Source organism: Halyomorpha halys, unplaced genomic scaffold, assembly GCF_000696795.3.
Source record: "Halyomorpha halys isolate HHAL.00 unplaced genomic scaffold, Hhal_1.1 Scaffold715.1, whole genome shotgun sequence".
NCBI lineage: Eukaryota > Metazoa > Arthropoda > Insecta > Hemiptera > Pentatomidae > Halyomorpha > Halyomorpha halys.
The window spans coordinates 456,739-475,438 of NW_027107843.1; the positions used below are offsets into that span (position 1 = coordinate 456,739).

General features: G+C 29.9%; 1 protein-coding gene across 1 annotated transcript in view; it reads right to left on the reverse strand.

Moving 5' to 3' along the window:
- The window catches only part of LOC106685607 (uncharacterized), a 214,443-nt gene that overhangs the window by 92,142 nt on the left and 103,601 nt on the right, over positions 1–18,700 (reverse strand). The window contains exon 2 of the mRNA XM_067046205.1: positions 17,885–18,035. Within this exon, the coding sequence (XP_066902306.1) occupies positions 17,885–18,035 (151 nt within the window). The remainder of the gene's footprint in view (positions 1–17,884; positions 18,036–18,700) is intronic.

An 18,700-nucleotide genomic window follows, 5' to 3' on the forward strand; every position in this document is an offset into this window, starting at 1 on the left:
TTTCATATTTATCACATCAATTTATGTCATATACTGTTATCGAAAAGAATTTGTTTTTCTTTCTTTTTTCAATTTTATTTTATTTATATATATTTTAATATTCACTGTTGCTATGAAATAAGCTTATATATTCTAGTATACGTAAAATGATATTAGGAATGTTTTCGAGAAATATCTCGAATATTAGGCAGTATGTATAGGCAAACATCATCACTATATATTGTTGTATATTATGTTAAAAAAATGGAAAAATGCTGATGAAAATTTTCGATCCTGAGAACATAATTTTTTTTTTCTCATGAATAGTAAACATAATAAAATTTATTCTTAAATCCAGAATAAGTAATTTTGTTCCCAGTTAATTAACTTACCTAACATGATACAATATATTTCAATATGCTTTTTATATAACAGGTAACCTTAAAATACCAAAGGTAGTAAAAGGTAAGACACAACACGAATTACTTTTCTTTCTTGCACAGTAATGCACTACTAATTCACATTTTATTTCTGATTTTAGAGGGTTCGGAAAAAAAAAAAAAAAAAAAAATTATATTTCATTATTAAATATTGTAGTTACTGTACTAAGGGATATAGAAAAAATTCTATGTGTGGCTGCTGTTGGTCTCTCACGATTGAGGGTTTACCTTTAGGAACTTAGATATTTTTTCGTCACTACATTTTAGGTTTATTCAGTAAAACAAAAAATAAAATATCTGAATTATATTTTTTTTGATAAGCCGAAAGGAAAGAAAATATTTAAATAAAGATCAATATATCATATAACTAAATCATAACCTGAAGGAAAAATATGATTTTTACAATGGTAAACATAGAATGATGTTATGACAATATATTGAGCTGTAAAATAAGTTCCTAGCGTTTTTCAATATTTCAATTTAATCCTCTCTGTGTTTATAAAATCATGTTTACTTGGTCACTAATTAAGGATTAAATAGGTTCTCTTATGCATCAGTTTCAACCGATATTCTTTATCATTGTAGTATTTTGCTTGCTCAAAATGGAAGAGAAAAAAAAATCATTTTCGTCATTTAATGATTTTTTATTTCCGAAAAAGAAAATCTGTTGCATAGATGGTTAACAAAATTTGCAGTGTATGGAGATGATGCCTTAGGAGAAAGCACCGTCCGGAAGTTGTTTGCTCGGTTCAGAACCGGAAATTTAGACTTTAGGTCTCCTTTCAACTGTTCATGATGACCAAATTCAAGGCGTGTAGAGAAACTACCCATTGGTAGCACTCTAATTCTCAATAATTTAAAAAAATAAATAAATGATCAAATTTTAAGAACTTCTCCTAAACTTTCCACCTAGATCCCTTCCAGGTCCTCATTTCACTAAACCCCGTTAAGCCTCAATAAAAACATTAAAAAGCAAATATGTAGGAAATTCACTCTTTAATTTTTAATATTTCTTGATGTTAGTAAAAATAAAAATGTATATTTTTCATACTATACTAGTTGGAGAAATACTGAAACAAAAATTACTTTTTTGTGTTTGTTTTTTTTTATTATTTCCGAGGAAAATTGGAGATCACAAAGTTTAAATCCGCTATCAGTAGCCAAAAAACACGAGAAAATTTTCAAAGCTTCCAAAATTTCTAGGTAAATATACAATTTGATTAGACCGTAATTTTAATTATAAAGATGGATGTGTACGTATGTGTGTTTCTTCATAAAACATTATCAGTTCTACCTTTGAATAAAACAAAATAACACGTTTTTTACCATGTTCTGGTTGGAGGTAAACGTTTTCAGATAAATATTCCAATTTTTTTTTCATTACTATTATTTTATTTTTTTGCAAGCATTCGTCACAGATATCCCTTGCTTACTCTCGACGGGGGATTTCGCAGAATCGTTTTACATATCTCATGCAAGTGTCTCAAATCTATTGGGGATATGTTTCTCGAAGTGATATATGGGTTCCTCACAATTTGACGGAAAATAAATTTATTGAACCGCATATCCATTAATAATTTTTTAGAAATTATTGGAGTTTGGGTGGGATGTGATCCCCCACCCATCCTATTCATCAGACCTTGTCTCAACAAATTTTCACTTATTCGGGCCCTTCAAAACACTCTTAACGGGAAACACCTCAATTCACTCGAGGACTGCATAACGCGCATAGAGGAGTTCATTGCGCAAAATCTGAGAAGTTCTAGGGGGACGGAATTAAAAAATTACATGAAAGATGGCAACATTAAATAGATCAAAATGGGTCATATATAATTGATTAAAAATATTTACAATAATCTGAAGTTTTTCATACAACACATTATTGTCAAATGAACCATGTATTCAAGAGAAATGACAAAATGTCTTATCTCTGAGTGGCATTAAACTAGAAATGACATCACAAACAGCTTAATTATAAAATATAAATTTTAGTTATAGTATACCATTTAATGTAAAACAAAATAATTCCTAGCCCCTGTTCATAATCTACACGCCCAAGCATAAGTTGTTAGCCTCATCACCATGCGCTTGGCAGACATTATGAAAACTACATTCAAATGTTAAACTAAAAAGTATTTTAATATATTTATACATATCAATGTATTACAATTATTATGAATGATTTATTATAAAAACTGCTTAACTTATTTATAAACAATAATTATTATAATTTAATGTTCTATATAATTGTATTTATTAAAAAAAAAATATTTTCGAATCATATTAATTAAGTTATTCTTCCTGTTATTCTCATCTGATGGCATGAATACGAGGAACTATGACACGCACTGCACGAATGTTCATCTGATACGTTACTCCTAATGTAGGTCATGCCCATTTTCGATTCTTTAAACGAATTTCTATTAAAATAATAGTAATGAAAAAAAAAAGGAATATATATCTGAAAATGTTAACACAAGAACGTTAACTTTGACAATCAAAAAGAGTTCTTTCGATCCACCATTATCTTTGGGTTTATTACAGCTGTATCTAGATCGGCCAACGGACATAAAGAAGTTGATGTCCCGTCACTTTGGTGCACGCCATTGTGATAAAACGACACCTCACGCATCTGGAACAAGGGTGTTATTCTAAACCTAACATGCCAGCTCTGTAATCTCAAATACCATTCTCTATTAACCTCCAACCAGAACATGGCAAAAAACGTGTTATTTTGTTTTATTCAAAGGTAGAACTGATAATGTTTTATGAAGAAACACACATACATACACATCCATCTTTATAATTAAAATTACAGCCTAATCAAATTGTATATTTACCTAGAAATTTTGGAAGCTTTGAAAATTTTCTCGTGTTTTTTGGCTACTGATAGCGGATTTAAACTTTGTGATCTCCAATTTTCCTCGGAAATAATAAAAAAAAACAAACACAAAAAAGTAATTTTTGTTTCAGTATTTCTCCAACAAGTATAGTATGAAAAATATACATTTTTATTTTTACTAACATCAAGAAATATTAAAAATTAAAGAGTGAATTTCCTACATATTTGCTTTTTAATGTTTTTATTGGAGCATAACGGGGTTTAGTGAAATGAGGACCTGGAAGGGATCTTGGTGGAAAGTTTTGGAAAAGTTCTAAAAATTTTATCATATATATTTTTTTTTTTTTAAATTATTGAGAATTAGTGTGCTACCATTGGTAAGTTTCTCTACTCGCCTGTATCACTCTATAATAACTTACAACAAATTTACAAAATGTATTATTATATAGAATTGTAAATTTCAATAAAGATATTTATATATATAATTGTTGAGGTGCAGAAAACTTCCAATTAGGATGCATACTATTCTATATTTTTTAATCGTACAACGTTTCGGGATATTATCCCATATTCATGTACAATTGTATCCTCATATTTGTAAATTTTATAATTTTTCCATTGTGAAATCTTGTCATGTATATACCTATAGTCTAAAAAGTGCTTATAACCACCCATATTATAACAAAGTTTAGACTATATGTGTATAGATGACAAGTTTTCACAATGGAAATTGATAAAATTTACAAATATGCGAATACAATGGTATATGAATATGGAAAAATATCCCGAAATGTAAAAGAATTAAATATAGAATAGAATATATTCTAATTGGAAGTTTTCTTTACCTCAACGATTTAAAAAATTAATATAATTAACTTTCTAAAAAGGAAATCCAGAATAATTGCTCATTTATGATTTTTATTGTATTGTTACTAATTTTAACTTTTTTATTTCAATTTTTTCTAGAGCATATAAAAAATACTCTGTATTTTTCTGTATATTAGTTTATACCAAATTAATGAAGATAAAATTACCAACAATTCTGATTCTATAATTTTTTTTGGTTCAGTCGCTTCGTTTTGAATTGAACGCGAGTGAAGTTATAATGTGGTCTGGTAAAATTAAGATAATAGAAATGTCTAAGCGAAAATTGAGTTTACAAACTTTAAATTCGTAATCAAGAACTAAAAAAAAAAAAATTCTGAGAGGGAATTAAGGGGTATTATATTCCGTAATTTTAACACTCACTAAATTTAAAAACGAAGTAGCTAAAAAATATATTAGGATCAAAATTTTAAGTAGTTTTCTAGGTCATAAGTTGAAGTCATCAGTTTTATAGTGTACTATGGATCATAGTTTTATTGTTTAACTATGAACTGTTTAATTTTATGATCTCTTCCACTTGTTGTTAACAGATTTTTTGCTTCACATATTATTTGTTCATTTTAAAAACTATAGTCCAATTTTTTTACCCAACTGCGGCAAAGCCAAGATGAAGGTGATGTGTTTAGGACTGTCACCTAACCTCCTCGTTTGAGTGAGGTACACAATGGATTTTTAAAATCAATGTCTAAAATTACTCACTAATATCCTATGAGTGTTTTGAAACTATTTGAGCTAAAATTATAACACCCTGTCTCTTTGAATGAATAGGTATGTAGGGCAGGGATATTTCCGTTGTCGGTTTTCTTATTTCCAATTAAATTATTTTATTACTGATTAGTTGTTGATGTTTACATTGATGAAAATGTATCATTAGTTTAAAATAATTCTTTGATCCTCTGTTATCTCTGATCTCACAAATAAATTCTGATTAAGAATTTGATATTAATTAATGTTCAGCAGGAAAACATTATGAAATTCCTTGACTCTATATCCAAATTACTCATGACATACTAATAACGCGTTGATAGTCTTATATATCTGTTTCATTATTTCTAATTTTTTTTTTTTAGACATCGGATACAACAAAATTTTGTTTAAGTTTTTTGGAGTTTCTATTATACTATTTAAGTAAGTAATGAAACTGGCCAATCATTGAAGGGTCATTGACATGATATTTATAAGTTTTCCTCATGTAATTCATTATTATTGATATAAAAAATAAATCCTTAATTGGACTCTTAACTGGGGAAAACCTGATCACATGGTAAATAAGGCTGTGTGGTTGATTGCTAGATACATATAATACATTGTGATTCATATTTCCTTGAATTGTTTTGTTAATTTTTATGATGATTGTTTCTTAACATAAGGGTTTTTTTGTTTTTTCTTTTAAAATTAAATTAAAAATTTTTAAATTTTATTTAAAGTAGATAAAAAGAATTAACATAAATGTTAAAAATAATGCATTTCAATCCAAATTAATTCGAAATTTGGATAGGACAGTGTGTCCAGTTCAGTGCTCTATGTCTAAGATCACCTCCTAATTTTTGATTTTTCTTGTCCATAAATTTGGATTTCTGGTGGTACTAAAACGTGTATTAAGCAATTAGTTTGATAAGGTAATGACTTAAAATTGGTCTGATAGCAATTAGAATATTATAACATACAGACCTCCTGTTACAGCCTAAAGAACAAAAAAAGTAGGTGGTTTACGAACGTATCACTTGGCTGTATTATTCCATTATGGTACTCATCCGTGAATAATTTAATGTTTTTAAAAATATGTTGAAAAATAAATTGTTTTCTTTAGGATCTACCGTTTAAGAATTATAGGCGAAAAACTAAAATTCTCAATTCGTTATTTTATCAACCAAATATGAAACCGTCTTAGGGGCACTGGAAATGGGTTTAATTGTTTGGATCCACGTATAGGATATTTGTCTGAACAAAAATGAATCATAATGTTGTTAATTTCTTTTAGCAAATATAATGAAAACTAGTACTCAAACGAAGATAAACGTCATATCAGTTTATAGCACATTTAACTAGCTTTAATTTGAGTGATAATAGATGTCTGTACGTCCGGTGGATACTGAAATATATATTTCCCATAATAAATACACTAACAAGTGATTTTTCAGTATGTTTTATGAAAAGCTGCTTTTTAAAAACCTGTATCTTAGGAACGTACACAGCTCTACTAGGGCTAATATTTTAGCAAATTTACACTACTTTAATTGATATTATATTGAGGATTTCTACGGGATTCTCGGGTTGACGAACGGGAAAAGAACTATATTAGGTTTTCTAGTGTTGTTGGTTCTTTCAAAGATATAGAACTCAACATGATGAATTGATTTTTTTAAACATTTTGATTTGAAATTGCCGCCACTTTGTACTCTTGCTAATTATACTTGGCAGACTCATTAATTTTGACTAGTAATTATACGTAGTTTTAATGAAAGTAATAAAAAATTGGGGTTAAATAACTGGCTTTTTTTTTGTCCACCGGGCTCGAGTACTAATATGGGTCCATATATAAAATAAAGTTGCTGAATTTAAGGAAAAAAAATGGTTTCGACACACTACTTGACGGACAAGTGTAATTAATACGCGACAGCTTGTTAGTTTTGAAAGGGCGTTTAACAGCCTGGTCATCAACGCCCGTTGGTTGTTGGTTTTGGTAAGGCCTATTTGTTCCATAGTCATAGCTTTGGTATGGTGTACTGATCCGCACCAGTGGGACTCATACATAACAGATACAGGCTACTTCTTTCCCATTTAGAGATTTAATAATTTAATTATAATTTTTAATGAAAATTTAAAGTATTGGCCGATTCTTTTGCTACATTCCAGTTACATTAATCAGACTCTAGCAAATTTATTTCTTACTCCTCTGAATTTCTATTTCTATTGATAATGTGCTTCATACGTGAATGTTCTGCATTAATGTTAATGTAATAGTTTAATATTTTAATTTTGGCAATATATAATTTATTTATGACAATTTTTGTTTAGAATATTTGTTCTATAAAGTATTTGTACAGATGATTTCTTTTAATTTTGGGTTTTTTGTAACTTTTGAAGCCTTTATTGACGATTTATTTCTCTTATGGCGTTTTACATTAAATAGTACCTTTGAAGATCCGTTTGATATGTCTTCCTTCCAACAGATCTATTTGTACTAATTGTTTTAATCGAAATGAATAAAAATCATAAACATGTGCATATTGAGATTCTTTTCAATTTATTTTTAATTAATTATCAGTATTGAGATTATATTTAGCCTTTGATATACTAATCAAGTCGGTCATTACTGAATAGTTGCCAGTTCAGGGACCCTAATATTGGTTGGGATGGGGCTCCAATATTGGAACATTACATCAGGGGAGATGGGCTAGTGAGAATGAGGCGACATCTGTTGAGAACGCCCGCAACTAGTTATTTTTCTCAGCTTCTTCGTTTCTACAATAAATGAATTCTTCAGTACAGTTGTATCTTGTTAAACAATAATCATTTACGTACTTTTGAATTAGTTAACAACTTGGAGTGAATTCGATAATTGGGTGAATTATAATTTTCATTCAAATAATTGGATTGTATCCTTAAATTCATATACTTTGAAATAATTTTAATTACGTTAATTATCGATTTAAAAAAAAATTCAATACCAAATTTTATATTGTATCGTTCAAAAATTAAATTGAGCATTATTTTTAAGTGCATAAGTTTTATAAGTCTTAAGAATTAATTCATAAAATATATAGTATTTCCATGTGAAAAACTTAGTAAAATAACATTATTTTATAAAATTATGAATTTTACTAGAAAAAAAAATTAATGAAAATTAAGTACACAACTAGTAAATATGAGAAAACATATATATTATAGATTATTATAACAATAACTTATAAAGAAGATTCTGTTTCAAACTTAACTTCAAATGCCCAGGATGATTTTCGGTTATACTTAGTGAAGAATATAACATCAATTCTAGAACAAATGTACTACGTGTCTACTATATAACTACTACGTCAATCACGATCACGTTGGAAAAGTGTTGAAAACCCTCCAAAATGTTTCTAATCATGTTAATGAGTGTGGTTTCTTACACTCAAATACATATAAATGAATTCACCATAATTGGTTCTCTCATCAAACAATATTCTGTAGACCTGATCTTATAGATGTTAATCGGCAAACATCCACAAAAAATATTTCTGTCAAGCCAATACCAATGAAAGTTAGTGTACATGTATTAGTTTTTCAATAGTAAGTTTGTTTCTTCAAATATTTTTTTCTAAATTTCCATGGCCGCTTCAAATTTATACCGGAAAAAATTCGTTTTTGATAGTCCAGAAAAAATGAACTTTATTGATTTTTGTATTGAAGCTATTTTCTCATCAAAGTGTACATAGTGAAGCAACTCTAATGGAAGTTTCATTGACATATTGAGACGTATGAAGTAAGGGGATTTGGTGAAAGCTGTAAGCAAAATGAGGTGGGAATAAAAATGAAATAAACCATGATTCAGAATAACATTTTATCTATAAGAAAAAATATGGAAAAAATTGGATTTTTATTTTTACACCTAATAATATTATTTAAAATAATTATAATAATAAAAAAAAATCCATTTAATTCAGCATCCTGAAATATATCGGAATGTGTTGCGTCCATCGGTAGGAAACTGCCGTATTTGTGCAAAAACCTCTAAATTGTGTAAATATTCTTTAATTCTCATGAATTCCTCCATTATTCAGAGTGATGAATTCAATGGAATGTATTTTATTTATTTATTTTTGATAATATTTTCAGGTGTCAAAATTATAAATCGTAATTTTTCCATCACTAAAATCATTATTTCATTTCTTTAAATGTTATTATAATTCACAGTAATCAATTTGATTATTGTTTTCACCTTATTATTATTTCACCTTCCAAGTGCCCCTAACTCTATATGTCAATGAAATTTACATAAGAGTTGCTCCAATTTGTGCACTTTCATGGGAGACTATTCTCATCACAAAGCTCATTTTTTCATGATTAGACAAATTTAAATTTTGGAGGATTTTTTCAAACTTTCCACCGATGAGCGGCGCGCCAAGAAATTAGTCTTCCACTGAAAAGTGAAATATCATGTAGTTGGTAACCAATGTGGAATGAAAGTCCACCAAGCAAATTAAGAACTATTGAAAAACATGGACCACGTTGAATTGTCCCAATAGAAGGGAATAGGTTGCAATAGCTAGATTTAAAAAAAGACATACTAACCTAACTCAATCATATCAGATCAAAAAGCAACCACCATCAAAGTGTCAATATTGTAATAGTACCCTTACGGTCAACTACATCTTCTAGGAATGTATTAGTACAAGAGCCATGAAGAAAAAAAGGCAGTTATTTCACCCCAATTTTTTATTACTTAATTGAAAACTAGGTATAATTACAAGTCAAAGCTGATGAGTCTGCCAAGTATAAGTAAAGGGAATAAAAAATGGCGGCTGTTTCAAAATCTTAAAAACATTAATTTTTCACCTGGAGCTCTATAACTTAAAAACTACCAACAACAATAGAATATTTAAGAGAACACCATTTAAAGTACAGTAAATTTGCTAAACTCAAAGCCCTAATAGTGCTATTTACGTTCAATAGTTTTCGAGGTATGGCTTTTTAAAAAGCAACATTTCTTAAAAATCAACTGAAAGATTAGTAGTTAGTTAATTTATTTTGAGAAATCTTTTTCTCAGGAACTATGTGACGCATAGGTGTCTATTAGCACTCAAATTAAAGCTAGTTTAATGTATTACAAAGTAGTTAACGACCTTTACCTTTGAAGGAATAGTAGTTTACATGGTATTTGCTAAAAAAATTGATTTATAGTTGTTCGGATAAAAAGTTTGATTAATGAAAAACTTTATTTCAGAAACCATAGGACGTATTTATGTCTGTCATCACTCAAATTAAAGCTAATTAAATTTACTATAAACTAGTTTAGAGGGCTTATCTATGTAGGAGTAGTAATTTTTATGATATTTGACAAAATAAATTCACAAACTGTTAATTTCTAGTTGTTCGTATAAAATGTTTGATTTTTGAAAGTTATATCTCTAGATCCATAAGACGCACATATGTCTGCCAGCACTGAAAATAAAGGAAATTTAACTTGCTATAAAGTAGTTTATGACACTTATCTTCATAGGGATAGTAGTTTTTATGTTATTTATATTTATATAAATTTGCCAAATGAAAATTTGTCCGAACAACTATAAATCAATTTATTTAGCAAATATCATGTAAACTACTACTTCTAGGACGATAAACGTTTTAAAGTACTTTATAGCCGATTAGACTAGCTTTTATTTGTGTTATAACAGACATCTGTACGTCAAATGGTTTTTGAGGTATAGATTTTTCAAAATTAATTCACTAACTACTGATCTCTCTGTACGTCCCATACAACATTTTTATGAAATATTGCTTTTTAAAACGCTATATTTCGAGAAATATTAAACGTAAATGGCACTATTAGAGCTTACAGTTTAGCAAATTCACTTTACTTTAAATAACGTTCTCTTAGATTTTCTATTGTTGTTGGTAGTTTTAAAGATATAGAGGTCCGAATGAAAAATTAATTATTTTTAAAGTTTTTAAAAAGCCGCCATTTTTTATTCTCCCTTCGTATAGTTGGCAGACTCATCAATTTTGACTAGTAATTATACATAGTTTTCATTAAAGTAATTAAAGATTGGGGTGAAATAACTGATTTTTTTCTCCTCTTGGGCTCTTGTACTGTATTTTTTACGTTGCGGGTTTAAGTAGAATAGGAGTGGGACCAGCTGTATCTGTAGCTCTGAATGATGACAACAAAAAATATTCATTCATTTTTTAAAGAAAAAAAATTACCTATGAAATTCGAACATTAACTATCTTAAATTTTAAGAGTTATTTTTCAATCCTAGGATTGGAAAAAAAAGTTGAATTGTCTACGAAAATAAAACATGAAATATAGGCGTTGATGACCAGAGGATTTTACGCCCTAAAGCTCTAACAAACAACAGTGCTTACAAATAAATTAGTTTTCACCAATAACATGAATATATAAAAACTGTGCATTTGAACTCCATTCTGCAATCCATTCCTATTTTTTCAGTTAAAAAAGTACCAAATGTTTTTATAACTAACTAACATTCTTGTTTCAAATTTTATTAGTGTTTCATCATCCTAAATCACGTTTTTAATTATCAACTTTAAGTATTAATTCATTCAGCTCCAAATTCCTTATTGTACTATCCATATATTATCTAACATTAATTTTTATTACATAAAGAAGAATTTCGGTAATTTTTAGAGCTGAAACATCTAAACATCTAAGTGAAATTCTATGTATATGTTGTTTGTAAATAATAATTTATATGTTTGTATATTTTTTAAAATATTAAATAAGTATTACATTGAATTGGAGGCTGAAGATGAGCTGGTTCAACTCGAAACGTTACAATTAAATAAAACATTTAAGAAGTAAAAAGAGTTGAAAAAACGATTTTCCTTGAAATAATATGATTATTATTTACTATGCATATATAAGGGACTTGGATTCGAATCTGTGTGCGACAGATTATTATTTATTCTATTACTGTAGCCGTGAGTCAACTCTGTAGATTCGAGAGCCTTCCAGGGTCCACCCAGCCTCATAAATGGGTAACCTTATTCGAGGAAAAACTTGGAAATCCAGTGAGATTCTGACCAAATCACCTCCTACTCAACCGTTGGCCTTATCGCGTACATATAATGGCCTAGTCGCGGTACATATTTATTACTGTATTAATTGTTATGTTAATAGAATAAAAAATAATAGATATGGTAAACAAGTGTTTGCAAAACGATTAATTTATAGAGGACACTTGGTTGTCAGACAAACTTAAGACCACACTTCTAACTGGTCTCAAGCTGAATCTACCACACGATAAAAGATTTTGCAAAGATCATGAAAGGCTCAAAATAATATTCACCGACAAATATTTTTTTTAATAATAATGATTATTATCAATGGTACTGACGAAACGTATGCGCATTCTGTGTTAATAGAAGATAAAATAATTTTGTATTGCGTATTTTCGTTTTTTCGTTCAATATTTTATATATTAATATATATTCATTGAATATTCGATTAATTTCTTTTGATTGTATGTCGCTTTCTCTAAACGATATTGTATGTCGCTCACTATCGAATGTTCTGAACCTTTGTATCCATGGATTTAAAAAAAAATTGTCTTCCGAGTCGAAAATTTCCCCTCGCAACCTATGGTTTATGTTCTAAAGAATAAATTTGGTTTCGTGTCTATCTGTTGTCAAATCCATACGAAGGGCCAAACACCTAGTTCGGTAAATGGATTTTGTAGGATTGTACCGGTCGGTATCTAGATGGCTTCAGTTTATCTATTTCCATTCACTACTTCCGCTTAGGTGACGACACGCATATATTTTAAAAACGTCTCGTCTCTTAGTTTTTATTCTCTAAAGATAAATCCTTGGCCTTGAAATTTAGATAATTATATAGCCAATAGAAACTATGAGGAAGCAACATACTGACCTATGTACTTGACATTTTTATCTTTCCACTTCTTATGGAAATATTTTAATTTATCAATTATGGATAATTAGAAGTAATGATAGCTCCATTTGTATCAATGCTAATTAAAATTAACAAAAAGAAAATTTAAATAATTTATCTCTACCATAAGAGTGGCAATGATTTAAGTAAAGACATCATCGTGTAGCTTTCAAGGGATTCCAAAAACACGTGCATTCTATATCTGGTGTATAGTGTAAATATGTTTGCTTTACTGGACCTTTCTTTTACTGAGGGCTTAAAGAGCATTGTTGAGCATTTTAATCGTCAAGGAAGATAGTACAGTTGCAAAGATTTTGATGGCTTTGAAAATTTGGAAGGAATGAAGATGAGTCCCAGGACGAAAAATCTGTTAATGTAGGCTGATTATTTTTTTTTAGTTTGGTTTATTATTTTTAAAATAATGACTTTATATATTTTCTTTTTCATGACCCCCTTTCCAGTCATTTCTGACATAGGGGAGGCGGGAGGAGTTATCTAGAGGTAGCCAACCTATTCTCATCATGGTGGGAGGTCAAGTTTTCATTTCGTGAGACCGCCATAGAAATAAAAGTCGACTTCCTAGGCCAGATTCGAATCGGCACTGCTTAGCTCCTTCAACAACAAACGGTTTCGTAGTAGAGACTGACATGAAACCCGCACAAAACAGACTTAATGTACAAGAGCTTTACCGATGATCTGGACAATATAGACTATTGAACAGAAATTTCTCTCTAGCTAAAAACGAGCTATAGATCTGCAAGACCATACTAAAACTAATCTGCACCTACATAAATGAACTGCTAGGGATAGAAACATTTTCGAGCATAAGGTGTATCCGATCCTTTCAATCTAAAGCTCTCCAAACAATAGCCAATGCTTCATATTACGTTACCAACAAAACCAAAAAACATGACTACATCATTTATATCCTTGACGTTATTCATTCAGATTTTCCAACTTTTAACGAAATCTTGTTCATCCTAAACCATAGGTACAAATCAGATTCAGCCCCAACCATTTCAATAGTCCTCGATAATTGAAACGACTCGCTTCCGTGGTTATATATTGTGGTTACTCTACCGTAGTACATATACCCGGCAACTCAAGTACTGAGCCTTTGCAGCGCTCTTACTCAGCCTCCACTGGATAGTTTAGAATTCCCAAGGCTGACTGTAATTATTGAATATGATTGTTGAGAGTATTGAATGAGAGTTTAGATGAAATAATGTTCTTTTCTTTACCTTGAGTTTATATTATTTAATTAGTAAGTATTATTATTACTAGTTGGTATACTTATTGTACAGTGATATTTTTAATATTATTATTGGTACCTCAGGGTAGTATCCTTGGTGTTATCCTTTATACAGTTTGTACAGCTGACATCCCAACCCATCCTAACACTATTTTCACCACGTATGCGAATGACACATGCCTATTGTCAGTGAATAATGATCCTTCCATTGTATCCCAATCCCTCCAATCACACATTAACATCCTTGAAGAATAGTGACAAACTGGAGGATTAAAATAAATTCCAATAAATCCCACCAAATCACTTTTACCCTTCGTCGTAAACCTTCGTCTTGCCCCACAGTATCTTTTAATTAAACACCACTTATTCCTGTTGAGCAGATCCGTTACTTAGGACTAAATCTGGACAAACGACTGACATGGAATCCTCATACAAGACTGAAAAGACAGGAAACTGCTCGTCGATTCCGACTATTACTACATTTACTAGACAAACGGTCCAAACTTCCAATCCATTATAAAAGACTGATCTACATGACTATTATAAGGCCTATCTGGACATACAGAATTGAGCTATGGGACTCCACTAAACCATATAATTCCTCTCGAATCCAGTCCTTACAGTCATAAATCCTTAATGCTCCTCACTTTATCGCAAATCAAATCATCCATCAGGACCTCAATGTCCCCTATGTTGCTGATTTGGCCAGAACCAGATACCAATCCTTCCATAATAAACTTCCCAACCACCCAAACCAACTCGTTTCTAACCTGGCTTCTCCTTCACTGCCTAATAATCCTCCTAGGCGTCTGAAAAGAATATGGCCTCGAGATCTTCTCCTTTAGAAGTGTTTTTGGAGTTCTATCAATGGGTAGATTCTCCACATGTTTGTATCATGTCATAATATCACTTACAAAAAATTAACCCGATGTGTATATATGTATACAGTTGTAAATAACAATAAATAAATTATAAAAAAAAATATTATTATTGTTGTTGACTTTCATTTTTTTTAAAAATATTTTTTCCTGCATATATAGTATCAATGAACACTTAAAGCGCTTGTTGAGCTTGTGACAGTACTCCAAAATAAATAAAATTTTCAATATATATTAAAAAAACTTCACCTTAGTATGAGAATCGAACGTGCATCTATATGATTGTTCTTGTAGGAATTTGATATCAATTTTCAGGAGTGTTTCCATTTGTACATCAAACGTAGGCGTAATTTTGCGCCAAGTGTTGACAGTGACAGGATAGCAGGTGCATGCCCGCAAACAAAGAGACAGACTACTGTCACATTTGTCCATTGTATTGTTCTACCACCTGGCAAATGCTCTATAGCAATACATTGATCCACTCCAGTCCTTATTCATTCCCATTTATCACGCCCTATAGCAGTATGGTGTCCCTAAAGCTTAATTCTTTTATCCCTTTGAACCATCAATTGATTGATCGATCGCGGAGGATTTCAAGAAGAGGAACTGAAATACTAAATATCTAGAAATAAAGTGTATAAGTGGTGCCAATAATGTATAAATAGACTATAATATACTATAAGTTTTTCATAATTATTTAATGAGTTATAATTAATAAATGACATCGGTCCTTAACTTTGAAAATAGGGGTCCCAAAACTAATAAATAATTTAAAAACCACATTTAAATGATAATTTTAATCTGGTATCAATGCGGTAGATTTTTCGGTGTAGAACAGAATTACTTCAATTTAAGTGTAAAACCATGGATTTATAATAATATTGATAACTGCCTGGTAAATAGCTCCGAAAGAAAAGGAAGATACCATTAATTCTTGGGAACCTGTCACGAGTATAGTAAAATTAAAATAAAATATTTTGGGTAGCGGACCTACCCTCCAGAACAATTATTCAGTTTATTAAAATGCTCTAATTGGAGAGCTCTTAGCAATTATTAACGACGGGCTATGCTGGAAAGAGCTCAGTTTGTTAAAATGTGAGGGATTAATACCATACTAATGTATAAGTATTATTGCAAGTTTGATATTATTTTTTACATAAATACCATATTTATTTTTAAATAATTGACTTGTTGATTTTTTAAAACATATAATTTTTTTAGTTTTTAATTTATGAGTTATAGTTAAAATTGCACGCAGCCTTCAACATATATATTTTCAATTTTCTTTGTGTTCTTAATTGTTTCAATTGATCAATGATTTTTGGAATTTTCAATTTTTCAATGATTTTTGGAATTTTCAATTTTTCAATGATTTTTGGAAATAAACACATTTCATTCATTCAATTTATTTAGTTTTTACCCTAAATAACATTTTATATACAAATAAGAAATGATAATTAATAATAACAATTAATAAATAAATTAAAAAAATATATATAATTATATATAATACCCTAGAAATAATTTATATTTGGAATTTTTTATTGAAAGCCAATTTTTCAACTTGAACATAGTCCAATGGTTTCTGAAATGAAGTTTTTCATAAATCAAACTTTGTCCGAACAACTATAAATAAATTTATTTTAGCAAATATTATGAAAAATACTATTCCTACTAAGGTAAAGGTCAGAGACTTATTTATAGTCCATTAAACTAGCTTTAATTTGAGTGCTAATAGATATCTGTACGTCTCATAGTTCCTGAGATATAGATTTCTCAAAATAAATTAGGTAACTACTAATCTTTCAGGAGATTATTAAGAAATTTTGCTTTTTAAAAACCTATATCTCGAGAACTATTGGACGTAAATAGCTCATTTAGGGATAATATTTCAGCAAATTTACTCTTCTTTATATATTGTTCTCTTAGATTTTTTAATGTTGTTGGTAGTTTTTAAGATATAGAGCTCCGAATGAAAAGTCACTGTTTTTTTAAGGTTTTGAAACAGCCGCCATTTTTTAATCCCCCTACCTATACTTGGCAGACTCATCAATTTTGACTAGTAATTATACATAGTACTAAAAGTAATCGGACCGAATAAGGATGAATTGATTCTGAGCCTTGAGAATTCAGGAGGCAAACGCCGATTTAGTGAAATCCACCGTGTAGAGAGAAATGCTTTATTCAGCCATACTGCCCAATACAATTGGGGTTGCTACAATACACAGCATACCAATCAATCTATGATTGGACATATATATACAATACATATACTTACATGATACAATTTTTTCCACTTCATTTCCTTTTACAATCAATACTCGTCTACACAAAAATTACAAATATTTTAATTTTTTTTTCTGTTTAACAATTTCATTCAATTTGAAAATTTTATTTCATTTAATTGACAATTTTATTTTCCCTTTTTCATTCTCTCTCAGATCTCCCCTCTCCAACGATCCGCTGCCCACGTTCGATCCATTAAACAAATTAAACGAGTTTATCAATTAGATAGCAATGTAAAATCAAACCAAAGACATAATAGTCACATCAGTTGATCAGTTAATCAGTTGATTAAAAAAAAATAATCGTATTAAAGCATTGTGGCGAATAATATGGGCGTGTAAGGTTGTAGGGCTTTGTAATGAACGGATCCCAAAAAAGTTAATAAACACTGAATCGACGCGTAATCGTTCTAGGGGTAAAAGCGTAGGTGGGAGGATTTTATTAAGGCTGATCTTTTGGATTTGGGTTTGGACGCCCGCCACTGGACGGATAGATGTGTGTTGACAGGGATTGGTTGTATCGGCATCGAGCTTTTGGATTTCCTATGCCATTACAATTATTAAGATATTTTTCGATTTAATACAACTTTATAGGTTATAATTTATATACTATATTTATATTTATATTATAGATAAATTATATTTAATATTGTATATTATACTTGGAAAATTAAAATTATATTTTAGTTATTATTAAAATAATCCTTACCTCTTTCAATCTCTGCGTTGATGTTGATAGTCCTCAACCTAAGTTCTTCATTTTCATAAATCATCCCTCGGGAAGAACTCTTGTCCAGGACACGGTTCGGCTTGACGCAGACATCGCGCCGCCGAGCTCTTAGCATACCAGGTGACATCCCCTGGAAATAATTATCTTCTGTTATCTGTTTTAGTTTCGAAAATCCTCTAATTGTTTAGCAATAACATGTTTAAGTATTAAGATCTAAATAAGAAGAATGAAATTGGTATTAGGAAGCCATTTGTAAGAAGAAAAAACAGTTTACATTAAGATGTATGAAGATTTTGAAGTGAAAGAAACTTCCTTAAGAATATTATCTGATACTATATATTTAATTTTACAGCGTTTTGGGGTGTTTTCCCCACTTTCTAGTATTATTATTCCTGTAATTGTATCGTTTAATTTTAATATTCATCATAACAATTTATATATACCTTCATTTAAAACATTGATATAAACACATTCAGCAGAGTCCTGAAACGGAAACATGCACTGCGCATGCGCATTTAGTTTAACATCTTGCATGTATTAGAACAGACTTTTTATTTATGTGTTTTTCGTCATTCTTCAATATCTGCTAAAATAATTCATTATTCAACAGTATGTAATACGTCTATATTAAATTAAATATCTACCACTATAACAGGGACGTGACGGCCGTGCGGGTTGGGGCGCAGATTCGGTTCGGAACGTTGTGGGTTCGATTCCCACCTGAAGCAGTTAAACATTCATTTTGCGGCGTTCCCGAAGAATGAATCTTGATACTCCCACCTTGGTTAGTACGCG